The sequence below is a fragment of the Microtus pennsylvanicus genome, chromosome 18 (assembly GCF_037038515.1).
Source record: "Microtus pennsylvanicus isolate mMicPen1 chromosome 18, mMicPen1.hap1, whole genome shotgun sequence".
NCBI lineage: Eukaryota > Metazoa > Chordata > Mammalia > Rodentia > Cricetidae > Microtus > Microtus pennsylvanicus.
The window spans coordinates 15,844,666-15,865,335 of record NC_134596.1 but is presented as its reverse complement, the minus strand read 5'-3'; the positions used below and the strand labels follow the sequence as shown (position 1 = coordinate 15,865,335).

The window sequence follows — 20,670 nt, the reverse complement described above, 5'->3', positions numbered from 1 at the left end:
CAACTCAACAGAACTATTTCTCTGCAGACAGGTCACACTACGATGGCGCTCCATTCATGACTTACAGATGGTGGGAGTCTAGGGAAGATCTTTAGCTGACAGAACAACCCGCCCATCCCTGACGGCTGAAGCCGAAGGAAGCCGAAGGGCCTGAAGGTGGGAGATAAAGGGACACAGCAGGACTCAGGCAGGACTTTGAACAGAGGATTTTCCCTTTTTGTTTTTCTGGTTTTAAGATTAAGATTCTTTTTTTTTTTTTAAATTCACAGAAACAAAGAAAACAAAACAAAACAAAAAAGGATTTCAGGCAAATAAAAAAATAAACTCTAGGTAGTCATGGTTCAGTGTTCCATTTCTTTATTTTACCTTCATCAAGGCAAGCCAAGTACAGATGCTGTACATTAAAAACATAAATATACCTCTCACACACGTCCATTTCCACACAAAGGACTTGTCCTATCTGCTGCTCTCTGAAGTAGGTAACCACAGTCAAATGTACAAAGAGCCATCCGCCGGTCCTACATAGCCAACTCCAATCAGCAAAACATCGATTAGCGTCCATATTCCCAGGCCCCCGAAGCTGAAGAGCTTGCCGAGGCCTTCGCGCCACTGGCCCAGGTAGAAACGATCTGCTCCAAATCCCCCAAGGGTGATGCTGCAGAGAAAGACAGAATGGTCCCGACTCCGTGGGTGCAGCGGGTAGTTAGCACCACGGTAGGAAAGGATCGAGAGGATCTCCTCATGATTCTACATTTACAACACCAAATAATCACGGACAAGAAGGCAAAAATAAAGAATTCAGCATGTGTGACACCCTGGGCTCGATTCTTGGTAGCAGGGGAACATTAGGAAACACACAATTTTTAGCTCTACTGAAATCCAGCGTTTCCTCACTGCGGGGCAGTGCCGGTGTGGAGTTGGAGTGAGAAACTGAGTCTCAGGCTCCTGACACACCTGGCAGACCCGGATCAATCACCTGATCTTAGTTACTTCTCCCTAGAGAGGGATTCTTAAAGTTCCTTTACATTCTAAGATCTAACAAGCTGGAATCCAAGGGAAAGGCTCAAGCATACATAACAGTGCAAAGGAGGAGAGCCTATGGACCAGCTCCAGCAGGCACCCACCCATAGCCAACTCTGCTAGGGTCCTACACCCTCCCCCAGTGCAGAGCAGCCTGTATCCAGAGGAAGGTTCTGCATCTCAGCCAACTGAATGGAATACTTAAGAGAAAAAGCCTGCACCTGTACTGAGCAAGCACAACCTTTTCCTGGCATTACTCCCTAAACCACAAACGACAGCATTTACACTGGATGGCACGGGCCATCTCAGGATGGGAGGTGCATGGGTCTGGACAAGCACTATACCGCTTGATAAAAGGGACCTGGAGTGCCCATGACTTTGGTATCTGAGGGGCCGAGGAACCAAGAGCATTCTGGAGCAAAACTGCAGACATCTTGTCTTCAGAGTGAACATTCTGAATAGCCTACGCTGAGCTGTGACAAAAAGCATCCACAACTCCAGTCAGCTGTTCAGTGTACCGCATGGTGGAAATGCTGACAGCGGAAGGGATCCCAGGTGAGGGTGTCATGGGAATGCTATCATTGCAATCTTCTGTCAGACCACACTCCTTTAAATTAAGATGAGATGTGGTTTGTTGTTTCGCCAGGCCTGGTGGCTCACATCTGTAACCCCAGTGCTTGGAGGCTGAGATAGGATCGTTGTGAGGTTGAGGCCTGTCTGGATGACATCATAAGTTCCAGGCCAGCCAGAACTACATGGTAAGAACTGATCTCAAAAAGCAAAATGAACGAACAGAGCAATCTGAAAGTCAGCCATGAGTTTTAATTTCAGCCACTGCAGACAAAGCTGATGGAGAGACAGTTACTGGATCGTACTTGTGTTTCTGAGTTCCACCATGGAGTCTTCTTTTAGTTTTCAATTATCCCTTTTCCCTGACAGGGTCCTTCTCTTTCCTCAGCCTAGACCCTAACCTAGGCACTATTGCCACCAAGGTGGACCTTCAGCAACATCTGCAGAGATTCTGACTACCAAAACTGACAATTAGTAGTAGTAGATCAGGAAGCCAGCAGGCATCCCCAGTAGGCACAGGACAGCCCCAAGACAAAGAATTTGGCCCAAAATGTCAACAGCAGACAGAAGGGGAACCCTGCCCAGCATCACACACTACAGGCCTAGGGGTCTCGGGCCTAAGACTTCAGATGTTCAGGGTCTAACTTTCAGCATCATCCCACTGAAGTCCCTTCTGGTTTCTCCTTCTGTGGGAAGAGCGGTACACTTCTTTTAGACACTGTTGAAAGTTTAATAACACACAAGTGTATTTCCTTTCCTTCTGTGCGTGCAGTGTGTGGTATGTGTGTGTACAGAGTGGGACCAGAGCTTACCTGAGCTGCCCTGCTCTCTTATTAATCACCTAATCACCTGACTATAGGCGGAGCAACCAGGCAGGAAGTAGAGGCGGGGTGATGAGAATTCTGGGAAGAGGAGTCAGTCTGCAGTCGTCACCCAGACACAGAGCAAGCAAGATGTGACTGCCTTGCCATAAAGGTCCCAAGCCACATGGCTAACATAGACAAGAATTAAGGATTAATATAAGTTATAAGAGTTAACAAGAAGCATGAGCTAATAGGCCAACCAGTTTATAATTAAGGTAGATCTCTGTGTATTTCTTTGAAACTGAATGACTACAGGACCGGGTGGGACAGAGACCTCAGTCAACAGAATGGCGTGCTAACGTGGGGCTGACCAAATCCACTTAAAAGCCTGAGAGAGCTTGGGAAGTTACTCTAGTAGAAAAGAATAGAGCACAGCTTCTTGATAGCAGCACCTTCTCGGGTGGGCTCTGCTTGCTAGAGGCAAGCACTTTCATTTAAGAGAGGCTTCCTGACTCAGCTTTAGCTGCCATGAAACACTTAAATGGTGTTGATGAAAAGCTGACCGCATGCTTTTTGGTGGTGGCAGGGACCTTGAAATGCCATAGAGTTGTGGCAATAAACATGGCTCCGGCCAGTACCTCTGCCATGAGGCTAGATGCTCAGAAAGCAAAGGAATGGGATGGATCCAGCCATCAAACCCACGGCTTTAATCTTAGCTATATTGTTTAGCAAATTAAAGACTCATGAGGTCAGAAAAAGAGAGATATACAGTAAAGACAGATTCAGACCAAAAAAAAAAAACTCTAAACGATTTACAGTGTTTAAAAATACATATGTGGGCTTGGGAAAGAAAAGAAAAAGGTTAAAGTCCTTAAAAGAAAAAAAGAGCCGGGCGGTGGTGGCGCACGCCTTTAATCCCAGCACTTGGGAGGCGGAGGCAGGCGGATCTCTGTGAGTTCGAGACCAGCCTGGTCTACAAGAGCTAGTTCCAGGACAGGCTCCAAAACCACAGAGAAACCCTGTCTCGAAAAACCAAAAAAAAAAAAAAAAAAAGAAAAAAAGAAACAAGAGAGTAGTTTAGTTGGGTGTGGTGGCACACACCTTTAGTCCCAACACTTGGGAGGCAAAGGCAGGCAGATCTCTGTGAGTTCAAGGACAGCCTGGTCTACAGAGTGAGTTCCAGGACAGCCAGAGATACAGAGAAACCCTGTCTCAAAAAGCGAAAAAGTATAAAATAAGAGTAAAAGAAAGAGTTTAAAATAAGACCACGTAAAGATGAAAAATACACAGAGAATCTGGATGCTGTTGTGTTGTCTTTGAATTGCATGACGGCTGAGGAAGGAACAACAGCTGCTAAAAGACATTTGATTACAAATGCTGCTGAATTAATCCAACATATATATTTTGAAAATGCCTTGACTATAAAATTGAAGTCAAAAGATACGTTACTTTGGAGAAGAGGTTTTGTTTTTGTTTTCACAAGAAATGAGGGACTGTGGATTCATTCTGCATTAAGAAAAATCAGGTGTGACCAAGGAAGACCCCCTGAGAAATCTCCGGTAGGAGGAATGGCCCCCATGTCTGAGTTCTACATCCAGAACAGTTCAAAGACTGCTGCCTGAGATGATCAAACCTCACAGGACACTCCAGTCAGGACTTGACCACAATTCTAAATTTTCTTTAGATCCCCAAAAGATTATCAGTTGCCCCTAAGGAGCAGGAAGCATCCTGGAAAACTATGCCCACATCCCCAAAAAGTGGATTATATATGCTTGCTTTTGTTCAGAATATTGGTTACAAGTTGTTATGGATAGTCAGTAGAAAAGCTAAACAAAGGAGATCCGATTCAGAGTTCTTGCTTTAAAAAAGGAGGGGGAATTGCTGTGGGACAATGGTCTGTACCCTGTCACTTGTATTTTAAATAAATGCTGATTGGCCAGTAGCCAGGCAGGAAGTAGAGGTGGGGCGACGAGAATTCTGGGAAGAGGAAAGATCAGTCTGCAGACACAGAGCAAGCAAGATGTGACTGCCCTGCCATAAAGGTACAGCCATGTGGCTAACACAAACAGGATTATGGGTTAATATAAGTAATAAGAGTTAATAAGAAGCTTGAGCTAATAGGCCAACCAGTTTATAATTAATGTAGACCACTGTGTATTTCTTTGGGACTGAATGATTGCAGGACTGGGTGGGATAGAAACCTCGGTCAACACCTGACTGCATCCGAAGCTCACCAGCCCCTGGGAACCACTGGACCCAGCACGCACTGCTGCAATGGCTGCTTGGACCTGAACTTAGGCTCTCATGCCTGTACAGCAAGCACTCCACATACTGAATCATCCACCTCTCCCTAATACCCACTCATTTTTATGCAAGAGTAATAGGTATATAATTTCTAGACAGCAAAATTATAGGTAATTTAAAATCTTTTTTGTTTTGGGCCAACTAGATGGCTCAGTAGGTTTAGGTGCTTGCATCAAAAGCCTGGACCCAGGTCTCATCCCCAGAACCCACGCAGAAGGGGAAGGAGAGAATCAACTCCACAGAATTATCTGCTGGCCTCTACATGTATGCTGGGCAACACTCATACACACATACACACTTACTCATGGACACATACACACGCACAGCAAAACAAAATGTTCAAATTAAAACTTTTTCCTTTATTTTTCTGTCTATAGTAAATCACTGACAATACGCATTACAGACCTGTATCAAACAGTCTGCAGCGTTTTAGGGACTCAGGTGGCTGCTGGCAATCTCTAAGACCCTGTAACAGTAGTTCCAACAAGTCACATTTGGAGGGGGAGGGGGAGGGCGGGAAGCTACCGCTGCTCAGTTCCACAGAGCTCCATCTACTGCTCCACTTGTCTCTTAGCATCTACCTACCGTAAGGGGGAGGCTAAGGTGAAGACCAGACTGGCTGAGTATATTGTTTACAAGATTCCACGGACCCCAAAGACACCCTAGGAGCATTTAAACTCAGCAGACTAAAGCGTACCTCAGAGCCAGAGCAGTTGACCACTTATAGCCTCCGGTCCAGTTGCAATACAGCAATTTGGGGAAAGTCCGGTTACCTTATACAAAAACAAAAACAAAACAAAACCATGGGTACCTAAAATACCACTTTCATAGAGACTTATTTATGAGCATTGGTCTTGTAATTTAGAATATGAAAGAAGTTAAAATCTTTTTACAAAAACATTTACTATGTCAAACAACATAACGACATAAAACAAAATTCTTGTCATTTAATGAAAAAATGCAGTGCCTACATTAGTTAACTTATGGCTAACCACGTGGAGAGAAATATAAAACTAAATCCACCTTAAATCATCTACCAAATGCATTCCAGAAGACCTAAACATGAAAAGCCAAACTTAGTTTTTAGAAGAAAATGCCTTTGTCTTTATGAACCCAGAATAGAAAAACAGTAAAAACACAGGCTGAAGGGGCTGGTTCTGAAAGGAACTCCCACTTTGACTCAAGTGCATTTTAGAAGTTCTGTCCGGGAAGGCTGGAGCGCCAGCTCTAGGCATAAAGCGCATGCGTGCAAGCATGGGAACCAGGGTTTGCATCTCCAGAGCTCCCTGACAAGCTGGGCGGGCACACAATCCTAGCACTGAAGAGTCAGGGACAGGAAAGGCCCGGGTCAGCTGAAGAGTGAGAACTGGAATTGGTACACTTTGGACTCAGTGAGCAACCCCCCTTAACAGAGTGGAGAGCAATCAAAGAAGGCACACAATACCGATTCCAGGCCTCTATGTGCCCCCCCCCCCCGCTCCCCAACACACACACACACACACACACACACACACACACACACACACACGAAGGCAGTCATTCTGGAAGACAAGGTTACGAGGCAGACACTCTCCTGGAAGGAAGCAGGGTATAAGTTCAGAAGATGAGTCATCTCTGCAAAGATGGAGCAAAGGGAGAACCTGTTACCTCAGGCAGATAACAGTCCATCCGCACTGACTGGCAGCTAATCCCGGTGACCTTCAATTTGTCTTAGACCTGAGAAAGTTTGCTTACAGTTCCCTCGAACTCTGCTCCTTACCCAAGCAATGAATGTGGTCTCGCACCGTGCAGTTGGCCAGATAGCGCTGCCGAGGACAGGCCACTGTCATGCAGCTGGTGGAATTGGTACACTCATAGTCTGTTTCGGGAAGCTGCCAGCAAAACCTGCAAGTCATGTTGATGACGAAGTTCCTCTGGGGTTTGAGGTCTTGATCCTAAGGACCGGAGCACAAGGTTACAATGTGGGACTATTAGAACATCAACAGACCACAGTCACATGACACCAAATTTCTAAAACATTTCTATTTAGGACTGGCAGTAAGTAAAGGAAGCAGGTTAAGTAGCATCAAGGGGTGAAACATCTATATAGGTTACTCAAGGAAAATGGCTACGGACTGGGTGTGGTGGTGCATATTTTTAACCCCACACTTACGAGGCAGGTGGATCTCTGTGAGTTCAAGGCCAGCCTGGTCTACATAGTGAATTCCAGGATAGCCAGAGTTATATAGTGAGACCCTCCTTCTTGAAAACAAAACAAAAACAATAAAAGAAAAAGGGGAACCCCTTTTAACCCCAATACCTCGGAGGCAGAGGCAGGTAGATCTCTGAGTTTAAGGCCAGCCTGGTCTATGCAGTGAGTTTTAATACAACTAAGGCTACCCTGTCTCAAAAACTAGAAAGAGTTATCTCAGGGTGGTATTTCACCACTTTTGTTAACTTTTAATTAATGTACATTCATATTTTTATAATATATAAGAGTCTGAAGAAATGGCTCAGTGGTTAAGAATGACTGCAGACAGGGTCCCAGTGCAGAGAGTGGGGAGTGGACGGCTCCCACCCCTAACCGAGAAACTATCTGCAACTGGTACCCATTTTCAAAGGAAAAATTACTCCTCTCCAACAGCATCTCCTTGGGTACATTAACTACACTACAGGGTAGGTTCCATGCCCAGGAGTAGATCTTGGCCAACACAAAACCACAAAACAGACTCAATGGCATTTTTGCAGACTTTTTATCTCAGCTTGGTTTGGACATTTTTCGTCTCATAGGACTTTTGTTCATATATTCTGGTTTCTAATTTTGTATGTGTGCATTGTGTGTGTGTGTGTGTGTGTGTGTGTGTGTGTGTAAGTTTCTTGAGTTTCTGTTTGCTTGTTTTTATAAGAGAGAAAAAAGAGTGTGGAGTTGGGTGGGTACAGAGTTGGGAAGAATCCTGGAGAGAGCATGATCAGAATATATTGTAAGAAAACTGTTTTTCTTTTTCCAATTAAAAAAGACACCCCCCCCCCCCAAAGAACACTAACTGTTCTTCCAGAGAACCCAGGTTTCATTCCCAGAACCTACATGGCAGCTCACAACCATCTCTAACTCCAGTTCTAGAGGACTCCTTGCCCTCTTCTGGCCTCCGAGGGCATCAGAGGCACATGGTTGCACAGATATGCATGCAGACAAAACACCCATACGCTGAAAACAAATTGAAGAAAGAAAGAGGAGGAGGAGGTGTGCTTTCTATAGCACTTCAACATCAGGGCTCAGAAAAAACACCACGGAGAGCTTTGCGTGACTGCCACCATGTGGCTCTCAAGTGGACTGCATTCTGTTGGAAGTGTCAAGAGCTCAAGGAGCATAAGTAACAACCCCAGAAAGCCAGGAGAGTCAGGAGAGAGTGAGGACACCTTAGCACTGAGGCGGGGCCATGTACTTTGCTTACATAAGGACCAGACTGGGGCCAGAGCTCGGGGTCCCTCAACAAAGACCACACCTGATCCTTCCATCTACCTGGAAGGTTTGCTCCCTTACTTGTCCTGTGAGCTACCAGGTATGCCATGCACCTACTCAACCCATCTCTATACCACAAGAAAGAGACCAGATAGAAAGAAGAAAAAAGTACGAGAACACAGGAAGGGAACAAAGCCCCGTGCTCTGAGATCTAGTTTATGTTTCCTGCAGGCTATAGTTAAAAATGTCAAGTCAACTCATAAAACCAAAACTATCCACAGAGGCAATGCTTCCTTCTCTAAGACAAGACCAGTACTCACTCCCAGCCAGAATATCTGGAGCCTTGGCTGTACCCGTATTAGGGCTCCTCTTTCACCTCCAGCCCTAAACAGCACCTTCCACGAGACCACTGCAATTTCATTTCTAAGGCTATGCTTTAGGAAAACTAAGTAAACCAGGTCATACTTTTCATTTAAATTTTAAATAGGAGATCCTTTAAATCTTTTAAATTATAGCCTTTAAATAATATAACTTAGAAAGTTACAGCTACTGTGAAGACACCTAAGCACAACTCTTTCTTAAGAAACCAGGAGTCTGACTTGGAGTACGCAGCGTCCTTTTCTTAACTCTCTCTCTCTCTCTCTCTCTCTCTCTCTCTCTCTCTCTCTCTCTCTCTCTCTCTCTCTCTCTCTCCCCCTCCTTCCCTCCCTCCCTCCCTCTCCTCATTCTTAAGTCTAAAGTATGCACATCACATATTTCTACTTTAATTAACTTTGCTTCACTCTGACTTGGCCTAGTCATGGATATGGCTTTATCTAAGTGGGAAGTCCCTAACAGGGCACTGGTCACAGTACTATGCTGCATCCCCACTACTGACGAGACACATCCCTTTGCAAGTTCACCTGTGGTAAAGACATTACCATCCCTCTGTACCCCAGTTCTCACTACTAAGAACACATGCGCTTGTGAAGGACTTAGGCTGGTAAACTAACACTAATCCCACAGAGCAACACTGCCACCCAACAACAACCAGCCCGCCTGTTAACATAACCAAATCAGGGAAACCCAGTATGGAAAGAAGTGGAAGGCTTTATTTATAATCATGTTTATTTCAGTGTGTGTGTGTGCTATGTATGTGTTCTCGTGTGTGTGCATGTGTGCATCTGCATGTAGAAGACAGACTGACACCCAGTGTCTTCCCTGATAGTTCTCTACTGAACCTAGAGTTCCATATTCAGGTCCTGAGGTAGGCACAACAACCACTTTACCAACCAAGCCAACATCCAGTGCTAGTTCAGCTAGAAGGGACAGCCAGCCCTCAAGGTCCTGTGACTGTCTCTCCAGCGCTGGGATTACAGGTGCATGCAGCCATTCCCAGATTTTTACAATGGTGTAACGACCCAAACTCCAGTCTTTGTCCTTGCACAGCAAGTACCGACCAACTGAGCTAGCCTCTCAGCCCAAGATCTTCATTTTTTGGGAAAAAAAATGGCAGTGGGTCAGGGATTGTTTAGGGCAGGGCCTCATGCATACTAAAGGTATGTTCTACCACTGAGATATACTCCTAGAACCAAACGCAAGACTTAAAAAATACTCTGCAGTGCAGTCACAAAAGACCATAATCAATCACTTCTGGATATCCCCGGCCCGCGTCTGACCAGTGTAAGCCACATTTTTAATGCTATACTCCACGCAGTTGGAATAAAGGAACTGCAATACTTACAACGCAGGTAACAGAAGGTTTCACTGTACAGTCAAAAGTGACAGGCTTCCCGTAAGTACAGGAGAAATTGGTCGCACAGTCTATACAGTCTGCAGGAAGGCGGCTACACAAACCATTGCTTGGACACTTCATCATGTAAGGGGGGATCTCAGTACTTTCTGGGAGGTGAGAGGGCATCTTATTCTCTAGGAATAGTGATGAGAAGAACAGGGAAAGACAGTGGAGAGACCATCATTAGCCAGGACACATTACTGGAATTCAGACAGCACAGAGTTCGGGTCTGGGACACCCGCAGTCTATGAGGGGTTCTGTCACCAGCTAGTGAGGAGCCGGTACCCTGGTTGGTGACATTAGTAAGAAGCACTCCACCCCTGCCTCCCAAGCGGCTATGAAAACCGTAAGTGCTCATTGATATACAATGCCAGCAAAGTGTTGGGTCCAAGTTCGACTCAACAGCTACAGGCACAGGGGAAAAACCAAAGCTTGAACAAGGCAGAGTCTGTGCAAAACCCCTGTGGTATTCGACAGAACTGGAATCAGAACACACATCTCTTCAATGTCCTTTTCATCAGAATTTACTGATAGAAAAATGAAGCCACTGACACTCAATTCTAGAAAATACTGTTATTAGTATGTATGCCCTAATAAGAATCGCTGAAATACCTCTGCCAGCTTCAAGTCTGAGTCATTGAAATAATGGAACTCCAAAGAGAAGAAGCTACAGAGCCGGCATCCATTTAGCAAAACAGAAGCACTTGAAAGCTGGCCTAAAGTGGTCAATTCTATAAAATTATCATTACCCCTCATGTTCCTACCTCCATGTGACTGGCTGGTTCAAATCACAAAACTGAAATGGTCATAGGTCCGGCTAGTTACAGTGGCTGCCGGAGAAACTGAGGAAACAAAGACCCTAAGGGGGTAACTTCCTCAAACTCCCCATAGCACGACCCCACCAAGTTTATAACCACGGATTTATCCGGCCCTTCTAATCGCTGTGTATTGTACAGCATTAAGGAGGCATTATAGACTTCTTTTATTCAAGGGAAAACAACAGTGGTAAGGAATTGGGAGATAATAATAAGCAAGAATAAATAAATAATAGGCAATAATAAATAAATGGAAATGAGGAGTGTGGGGCTGGAGTAAGAGGTGAGTCAGGCTTCAAAAAGGAATCAAACATCAAACCTGTCTAACTGAAAGAGGCTGTGCCCTTAATTTACATATCTAAACAACACCACATCAAACAGCCAAAACCAAAAGGTGACTTCGTAAAGAAATGCTTATCGGAAGCAGAGAGAGGGGAAAACCTACCCCAGCGAAATATGCACATTTACTAGAATAGAAAATGTCTAGTACCTGCTGCCCTGGGAACTACTGTGAATATGCCTGTTGGGCCCGGATCCTTTATTGCCTGAGCCAGCGGCTGCGAATGCTCTAAATTTAAGGATCCTACAATTAGAGAAACATGTTATCCTGGGATATGGTACCCTTGGTTTATGTGCTTAACAGGTAGGGGCTGCGCAGGGCACATAATGGTTCATGAAACGGGAACGACCGGGACGACTTGGGTTTTGGGTTACCGCGGCCCGGAGGGCTGTGGCGCCCAGTCGTCTGTCGCCGGCCTTCCGCGGCTCCTGGTGCCACCAGCTTGCCCGCTGCGGCCCCCGACCTTGAACTCACCGTCGCCCGACAGAACGTAGCACTGGGACAGGAAGAGCAGCACGCGGGACAGGAGGCGGACAGACCTCAGAGGCTCCGCCGCAGCCTCCATCTTGCCGGTGCGCGTGCGCACTTCCGGGCCAGTGGGCGGGACGCGCCGAAGGGGGCGTGGCAGGGCGTGGCCCGCAGGCGCATTGCTGCTGGGCTCCGCCTGCGGGCATTGCTGGGTCCCAATTCGAAAGTAGGGTAGCAAGCGACTGGAGGTGGCTAGGAACTAAGCTGCCCTCACACTCTTTGAGTGTGTCCCTCTCTTTCCACTGGGAGTCTGGGAGAGGGCGGTGATGATGTTAACTCATTTTATTTCAGCCGATCCATGCAGTAAGGAAAGTAGCTCCAAGAGGGTCAGGTGGCTGGGGTCCCAGGCTCCAGGACCCAGGACTCCTGCGTTGGGTTTCACCCAGTCTAACTTTGGGGGGAACATGCGGTTCTTACAACAGTTCCTCTGAGACTGGGAAAAGCAGGTCAAGCCTCAGGGGTCTGGGACAAGAGCCAAGTGTGTGGGATTTTCCATGCAAGAAGAGAGTCCCAACGCTGCCGGATCAAGAGACCACCAACAGTGAGGAAGGGAGCTGCCCTTGGCGATCTGCACCGTTTCCATCATGCATATCTCAGGAAACATGCTGTTGACATGCCTCTCTTTCCTATGCCTGCATTTTGTTGACATGCACTTTGGGGTCCTCAAACTCCCCGTTCCCCCACTTGTACATTTGATAAGTGAAAAAGTACATGAAATGGTGTCTGGCATTCGACAAACCCGAAGTTAGCTTTAAAAATTATCACAGTCTGCACTCTGCACCGTAACACTGGTTTCATCTATGACACTGATGGTGCTCCCAGGAAGTTCAATGACTACTATGTTAAAGACAGATTCCTTTCTGCATCTAATTTGAATTCTGCAGCGCTACTGAAATAAATCCTTAACTAAATTCTCTTTGGCATAAAGCTATTTTAATTAGGTTCCAAGACAGTAAAGTTTGGAACCTAATTAAGTCCTTTAAGTTAAAATCAGAAGTATGGGGGCGGAGCGATGATTCGGCAGTCAAGAGCACTGGCCGCTCTTATAAAAGACCTAGGTTCGATTCCCCGCACCCACACTTCGGCTCGCTACCACCCACAACTACAGTTCCAGGGACCTGGTACCCTCTTCTGGCCTCTGTAGTGCACAGACATACAGGCAGACAAAACAGCCATACACACAAAATACTAAAAATAATTTTAAAAGTATCAGAAATACAGTCCAGGGCACAGGCAGGCAAATCTCTGGGAGTTCCAGACCAGTCAGGACTACATAGTTGAGACCCTGTCTCATTAAAAAATAAAAAAGTCAGCAACACACTTGATTCAGCAAAGCAGTGACACACCCCACGAAAGCAGTAATTCAGCCCTAGGAAAGCAATGTAACACGGCACATACACTACAGAGGTTCTCGAAACACCATGTGATGCATTTTATTTGGGACTTTATTTTTTTCTAATGATAAGGAATTATGATTTAGAAGAATTAAAATTGCAGCTCTGAATCTACAATGCAAATAACAAATTCCACGAAATTTGAGGTCCATAGTCCTTTGCCACTAACACAATATTAGTGCTTCTCCTGTCATTGCTGGCTAAATGGTGTAGTGATTCCGACTTTGGACATGAAGTTTCAGTGTGAACTTTAGTAAAAGAGCCCTAAAAATACCTGAGACATGTGTATTAGAAAATAAGACCCCCTCCCCATGGGCTTTTCTTTAAAGTCTATTTCTGTTGTTGGGTGAGAGGCGGTGGCTGCTGGGGACGGAGCCCAGGTCTCATACATGCAAGGCAGATGCTCTAGTTAGAAACTACAGCCCCCAGCCTGGAAGCCTGTCTTTTGAGAAAAAACAAAAAAACTTTTGATAGTTCTCACTAGTGTTTCCCTCTTTGAATGAATACCATTTTACCTGTGAGGTCTCTGAAGTTTTGATCTCTTTGAGTTTTTCCAACTTCTCCTGCTTAGTCTCAGAACATAATGAATTAAAATTTGTATATATCAAATAGTCATTGTCCATTAGGTGAACTCACTAGTGGCCTGCCAGTGAGCCCAAGGTTCTGAGAAGTACTAATATCTTAAGTGGTTAGGAAAATGTAGAAGTACAAGGAAGAGACTTCAAAAGTCTTCCTCAGCATTTAAAGTGCGTGATTTTTTTAGGTTCTTCAATTTTTCAATGACAGAAGCTATTGAAATTTCTCCATGAATTTTGTTGTCTCTTGTTCGAACATTCACTGCGTTATTTATCTTTTCTTTTTCACCAACCACTGTAGAAAAGAAAGTGAAATAAACATTTTTAAAATTAATGATTCACCTACAGTTAACAGTCATTTGATACATGCCCAAGTTTCCCCTCAATATTACTGACTAAATTTTAGTCTAGTGAACATTAGGGCCTCCCTCAATAGTTAAGTGTCCTGAGGGGAGGGATGGTGTCTAAGCTCTTCTCCTGTCTACCTGAGGACACAAATGGGAAGGGAGCTTTTACCGACATCTGATTCTTCCTACCCTATTTGAGGACGCCAAGGAAACATCAAGTGGTTGGATCCAGGCAAGCCAACCAGAATTTTCTAGAATGTGGGGGAAAGCCTGCTCTCTCTAGTAACCCATACAGTGAGCAGATGCAGGAATATGCATTCAAGTTTCTTGCCACATAGAAAGAAGAAACTGTTAAGTGGAATAAAGTATAAAGGATCAGAGCAAAACGGGAAACAGAAATGGAGAGGCACGGTCCTAGTGAGGGCTGAGTTCCTGGTTACTCTTTCAATAGCGTAGTTATTAATTCTACCTTTCTGGTCATTAGTCACTCTGGTACCTTTCCAATCTGATAATATGAGATTTATAATACAACAAAGATTCTTTCTACAAGGCAAACATTGCCAGTGAACAACTGTTGGCAGCACAACTCTGGGCACTTTTTTTTTCCTTTCTGCTACACAACCTTTTAGCTTTCAGGTCATATCCATACTACGCCTCCAGGCATAGCAATTTCAGTTTCTCTTGATATCATTGCTAATTTTCATTTATTTCTCTTTTTAAAGCCATATTTTCTATTATACCCAATTATATATCTCTTGGAATGCTATTTATTCATCTTTTCTTTTGATCATTTAAAATTTGGAGTCTTTTCTACACATTACTTAATTCAAGCTTTCTAATAAACCAGAAAACCAAGAGGAGCATCAGAGCTTTGTGCTGGGATCGGGTAGAAGCAGTGCAATTCCACTGAAGAAATAATCTGGGTGTCTACCTCCATTTGGGCTTAAACTTTAACTGTCACTAGCAACGCCGCACCCGGGACCCCACGTGGAGCGAGTGACACTGCACCATGGGCTGAGCATGGAGCCAGTGACGCAGCACCATGGGCTCGGCGTGGAGCCAGTGACGCCACACCATGGGCTCGGTGTGGAGCCAGTGACGCAGCACCATGGGCTCGGTGTGGAGCCAGTGACGCAGCACCATGGGCTCGGCGTGGAGCCAGTGACGCCACACCATGGGCTCGGTGTGGAGCCAGTGACTCTGCACCATGGGCTCGGCGTGGAGCCAGTGACGCAGCACCATGGGCTTGGTGTGGAGCCAGTGACGCAGCACCATGGGCTTGGCGTGGCGCTGCAGGATACTTCCATGTGCACTACCATCAACAGTCAACTTGTGATAAGTAGTTACACCATTTCCCTCCTTTTTATTTTCCTTACGTAAAACCCCAAGCAGAGTATCTGAAAAAGTGGATGAGCTTAAATTACCCAAAATAAAATTATACTGAGCCAGCTGTGCGTTCCGTATCTTCTTGTTTAGTGTACAGCTGTCATCTAAGTCCACGTCGGCCATAAAGCCTTCTTCAAAACATTCCTTGGACACCTAGAAGAAAGAGGGATATTTCTGTCATTACATCATAGCCAATCGCCACAGCAGCCCCGTTTCCCATCTCCTAATACCCTGCACAGTGACTGCCGCTTTGTTCAGACTTTGTGACTCAGAAAGGCTTGGAAGGGAGGGCATGTGACTACTGAATCCAGGTTGTCAAAGTCTACCACTTCACTCTCAGACCCCTTGCTCTGGAGGGCATTCCAACAGCCTGAGATCACACAGGCTCATGGTCCTTAGCTGCTGCCTCACAAGATGCCACGCTAGAAACAACCAGCTAGGAGCTCGGCGGGTAATAGTAAGTATTGCCCTTGCAGAGGATGTGGGCTTAGTTCCCAGCATACACATCATGGCTCAGCCCCCACCCCCCGCTAGTTCCAGGGGCTCTGGGAGCCTCTGCTAAACTCTTCAGGCACCAGACACAAATATGATGCACATACAGACAGGTAGGAAAACATTCATACATAGAAAATAAATGAGCTGGGTGTGATGGTGTATGACTTTAATCCCAGCACTCAGGAGGCAGAGGCAAGAGGATCTCTGTGAGCTTGAGGCCAGCCTGACTATGTTTCAGGACAGAATGGCTACATAGAGAGATCCTGTCTTTAAAAAAAAAATAGTCCAAATAACCATTTTTTAAAAATTTAAAAATAGAACCAACAAGCTAAGCTGCTCCCAGACCTCCACCCAAAAGTAAGAGGATAAATATCCGTTGTTATGAGCTGCAGATAATTCGCTTTCTTTCCCCAATACAGACATGTGGGAAAGAGTAAGTGTGAGGGCTCAAAAACATGAGCACCAGATCTGATGCAGCTCCACAGATGTAATTCACACACTGCCCCCAACAACTGAAAGCTCAGGCTGTTAGACACGTGCTGGTTAGGCGTTATCTTCAATCACCTACCTACACAGAGTGCACGGCAGGTTATTATATACTTTAAAGGTCTGTCATCCTACCTGAAGTGCGTAATCTTCACAAGTTGGACCTACAGGGATGACCATCACCTGGCGAGGAGACAACCAGAGAGGCCTGAAAAATACGTAAAATATGTATGTTTAAAGGTATTTAAAAGTGATCACTTATGTGGTTAAAAGTAATCAACACTTTCTCAAGGTGAGCTTCATAAGACAGTGGTATTGGTAAAATGGCAAAGAAGCAAACAAAATTTAAGGTGGGAGGCATCAGAGTAGACAGAAAAGGAACTTTGAGAGGAAAAGAAGGAGGACACATTCTTGCACTTCCGGGCCTTTATCCTAGGAGCCTTGTGCCTACATAACACTTCCACATGAGAGCCTGCGTAGTCTTGTGACTACACAGATCCTCACACTGACATCCACAGCAACTTTACTTAGTGCAGCTCTGACTGAAAATCCCAATTGTTCTTCAGTGGGTGAACCGTCTAACATGGTCAACACAATTTGGAACACCAAGAACAATCCCAGTGAACCAACAGAATAAAGATGGCTCTCACTTCTAGCAAATGAAAAATAACCAGTCATAAAATGACATATTGCATAACCCCATTTTGTGACATCCTTTAACTGACAGAATTGTGGAGAAAAAAATGGTGTACGGTTGCTAGATTAGTAGACTGCCATGGGATAGAGCATGTGTATCCATAAAAGGTCAGCATGAGTGGTTGTTACAAATGGTGACATCTTCAGTACCATGACTAGTGGTGACGACTTCATGTTTACACATGATACAATCTTATGGAACAAAACACACCCATGCATAGAACTGACCACACAAGAAATGGTAATATCTGAACAGGGCTGGCAGCATTGATGCATGGTTGTGATGTACTGTATAATTCTGCAACATGAAACCACCGGGGGAAAGTGGGTAAATTATACATCTCTCTGCATTACCTCTTACAACTACATGCAAACCTATGAGTGCATCCAAATACAATGCTGTTTTAAAAAATACAGAGGGCCATGTTTGCTGTGAGATACATTTACCTTTTTCTTCATCGTGGTGTGGTGGGGACCCTTCCCAGCCACTACTTTTTGAATATGCACAGTCACATACTTCTATGCTCTGGTCTTACTCTACCCCATCCTACTGCCCCCAGGGAATCTCATTTTCTCAGACATTTTCATCAAAATCTGGCAGGTATTTGAAGTTGATACACAAAGTGTGGGGAGTATGGCTGTCCCTGAGGAGAGACTAGTCACTCCACAGAATCCCCTCTCTCCCCTTCTGCACGTCCTCATCCCACCAGCTTCCCTTAGGTTTGACCCACTTCACTATTCCACTCTAATGAAGACACATCACCTCACCTATTTCTACCTGTTTAAACCAGAGCCAACCGTTTAGAAATATAAACATGCTAATTCGTGTGTATTCATCCCTGCGCTTTGGCTTCTCTAGAACTGTAATAGTTTATAAGCTCTGTGAGACCACAGTACATTGCTCTGGATGAGCTACTGGGGACACATAGACTTTCTAGGTATGCAGGACATTTGCAAGATGCTCAGTTCAGGAATGTCCTTACACTGCTCAGACAGATGAGCACAGCACGCTGCCTGGGGACCCTGTCACCAAGAAGGCAGCATCGCCTGGCAAGGCTGATGCAATGACACAGAACTTTTGGAGGAAACTGAGGCAGGGGCCCTAGCAATGGCACCCAACATCTACTGCAGTGGCTGTAGGGACAAGAGCTCTGGAGACAGCAGATTCTGAAGGCAGAACTAAGCTATTAGTGACAGGAGCTATCGTTCCGCTGGTGGCTTCTGGAGTGCAGCATCCCAGGATGCACTACATTGGTACCAGTTCTTGCCGTGGCTGTTGGCGAGGCAGTTGCCTCTAAGCATGGGGTTTAGTGAGTCCCGTGATGCTGGCTCACTCCCTCACTTCTCTAAGAAGTTGCTCTATGGCACTGCTGGCAGGACAGAACAAAGCAACACCCAGAGTTGCCATCTTTTCTAAGGAAATCGCTATCCTCTGTCATTGGCCTTGCATAAAGAAAGGGATACAAAACAATCACCTGCCCCAAAGTAGTTCATTTCTCCCCTGGATTAGAACTGGTGAGAATCGATTCCTGAGAAGAGCTTAGCAATGTGGAACCTAGTGAGGTCACACTCATGTGGTAGAGTCCATGACTATCCGGTTGGCCACAGTTCATGAACCAAGGATTGGGTCCTCTTGAATATTCAAAAACTCAACAGCAAGGGCCTTTTGCTGGGCAATACCACCATCAGGGCTGTCTTAGTTTCTATTGCTGTGATGAAAAACCATGACGAAAGCAGCTTGAGGAGGAAAGGGTTTATGTGGCTTACACACCCACATCACAGTTCATCACTGAAGGACAGGAACTCAGACAGGGAGGAAACCTAGAGGCAGGAGCTGATGCAGAGGCCATGAAGGGGAGCTGCTTACTGGCTTGCTCAACTCGATCTGCTTTATTATAGAACCCAGGACCACCACAATGGGCTGGGTCCTTCCCCACCAATCACTAGTTAAGACAATGCCCTACAAGCAGATCTTACAGAGGCACTTTCTCAGTCGAGGCTCCCTCCTCTCAGATGACTCTAGCTTGTGTCTAGTTGACCTGAGGCCATCCAGCACAGTGTCCCATGGGTGACATAACATCCCTTTCTGCAAACCTGTTGCCTATTTTCAGTCTGATTACTTCTCCAGGACAGCTCTTCGACACCCAAGTTCCCGGGCCTTAAAGGGCAATGGTGCAGTTTTATGTCAGTCTGCCTGTGCTTTTCTGTTTCCCAATATGGAAAATGGAACAAGAATTCTGCATTTGTGGTGTGGATACTCGCTAATTATGAGGCAGAAACATAATCTGCTCAGACCTGAGATGGAGGAGAGCCGCCCAGCTTTCCCTCCCTGTCACCTACCATTTCCCACCGTAGTTCTCCGAGAGAATGGCTATCATCCTTTCCACAGAGCCCAGGATGGCGCGGTGGATGATCACGGGCCTGTTCTTCTCATCCCCATCCTTACTGAAGAAATGAAAAATGCACATTAGGTATTTCCCTAAGGCCAGCAATAAGCTTATCTCCTAATCCTATAGTTAGTGTTGTCTGTTATTATTATTAGTTTTTGGAATCTTCATTAGGAAATTGCTCTTATTAGCAGCTTTCCTCAAGACTTTGTCCTATTCACTAACCTTCTTCATTTGTTTTTAAATCACTTTATCAGAGAACACCACAAATACACAAAGGCTGAGCAGCACTGTGACCCCCACGTGCCCTTTCTGAGCTTCACAAATGCCCCGCACAGACAGTCTTATTTAACCCAATTCTCCCTGCATCCACTCCCCCATTGTAAGCCTTATCTTTCCAATATACTTCTGATATAAGTCCACCAGTCAAATTTACCTCACAGACCAACACACCATCATGACAGAGGCTTTCCAGTTCATCATTCCCCAATAGGAAAAAACTATGATGCCAACTGTGACTGCCAACTTCAATGAAGCGAGACTCACCAAGACCTGTGTGCATACCCTCAGAATGCAAAGCTCGGTTCATTCAGCACGCATAATCCATGACACAGAAGAAGTTCTTTTGAGAAACTTTTTTCTCAAAATTATACCAGCTAGCTACTTCTAAACCACACTCGAGACAAACAAATCAGGGAGAGCCTCACTTAGCCCCAATGCACATGTGTCAAAACTGGACACGGTCACTGCTCAACACTCCTGCTGATGGGCACTGCAGGCTCAGGCAGAAGTCTGTGCAGTGTGGGGAGGGGACACTCAGAAGCAGCTTGAGCTCACTCCTGTGTGGACTCATGCAGATGTCACCTACTCCACACATGAAGCAGTATGGAATATTCCTAAATGTTCTTGGCTGTTCTGTGTGGGAAATGGAAGAGAAGTAGGCTAGCCTCTGTGCAGGCTTCTGTGTGTCCAACATTCTCTGTCTCATCATCTTCTTCAACTAGTGACAGAAAGTTATGCTCACACACTTACATTATCCAACAAACCTAGAATAAATGCTGAGTCCCTCCAAACGATCGCAGTGGATTAGACTTTGTATGTAAATTAGGAGAGAACCAGTAACTCTGCCATGTTGAGTCTTCCCATTCCAAGAATGTGGTTCAAACCTTCTCATAAGTACCTGTCTTGCCTTTGATACAATCTCATGATGGAAGCACCATATAAATATCACACACTCTATCCTCCCTGGCATTCCGTGCCACTGCTTCTGAAATGCTTGTCTTGTTTCTCCCAGCGATGACCGCTGAGGTC

At 45.4% G+C, this 20,670-nt stretch overlaps 2 protein-coding genes across 3 annotated transcripts in view; both read right to left on the bottom strand.

Annotated features, from left to right (window-relative positions):
• Nucleotides 1-340: 340 nt before the first annotated feature.
• On the bottom strand, nt 341-11,664 carry Tm2d3 (TM2 domain containing 3). Of its 2 annotated transcripts, XM_075953244.1 has the most exons (6): nt 11,540-11,657; nt 11,216-11,308; nt 9,860-10,044; nt 6,457-6,631; nt 5,395-5,470; nt 341-655 (listed from the first exon to the last, which is right to left on the bottom strand). In XM_075953244.1, the coding sequence occupies exons 1-6, from the start codon at nt 11,628-11,630 to the stop codon at nt 490-492; spliced, it is 786 nt and encodes a 261-aa protein (XP_075809359.1). In that variant the 5' UTR covers nt 11,631-11,657; the 3' UTR covers nt 341-489. The 2 variants fall into 2 exon arrangements, with proteins under 2 accessions (XP_075809359.1, XP_075809360.1); XM_075953245.1 differs by lacking the exon at nt 11,216-11,308 and having other exon boundaries at nt 11,540-11,664.
• Nucleotides 11,665-13,001: 1,337 nt separating this feature from the next.
• The window catches only part of Tars3 (threonyl-tRNA synthetase 3), a 43,517-nt gene continuing 35,848 nt past the window's right edge, over nt 13,002-20,670 (bottom strand). Inside the window, exons 16-19 of the mRNA XM_075953243.1 lie at nt 19,313-19,417; nt 16,412-16,484; nt 15,334-15,448; nt 13,002-13,857 (exon numbers count right to left, since the gene is read on the bottom strand). Coding sequence (XP_075809358.1) covers nt 13,709-13,857; nt 15,334-15,448; nt 16,412-16,484; nt 19,313-19,417 — 442 coding nt within the window. The 3' untranslated portion in view covers nt 13,002-13,708. The remainder of the gene's footprint in view (nt 13,858-15,333; nt 15,449-16,411; nt 16,485-19,312; nt 19,418-20,670) is intronic.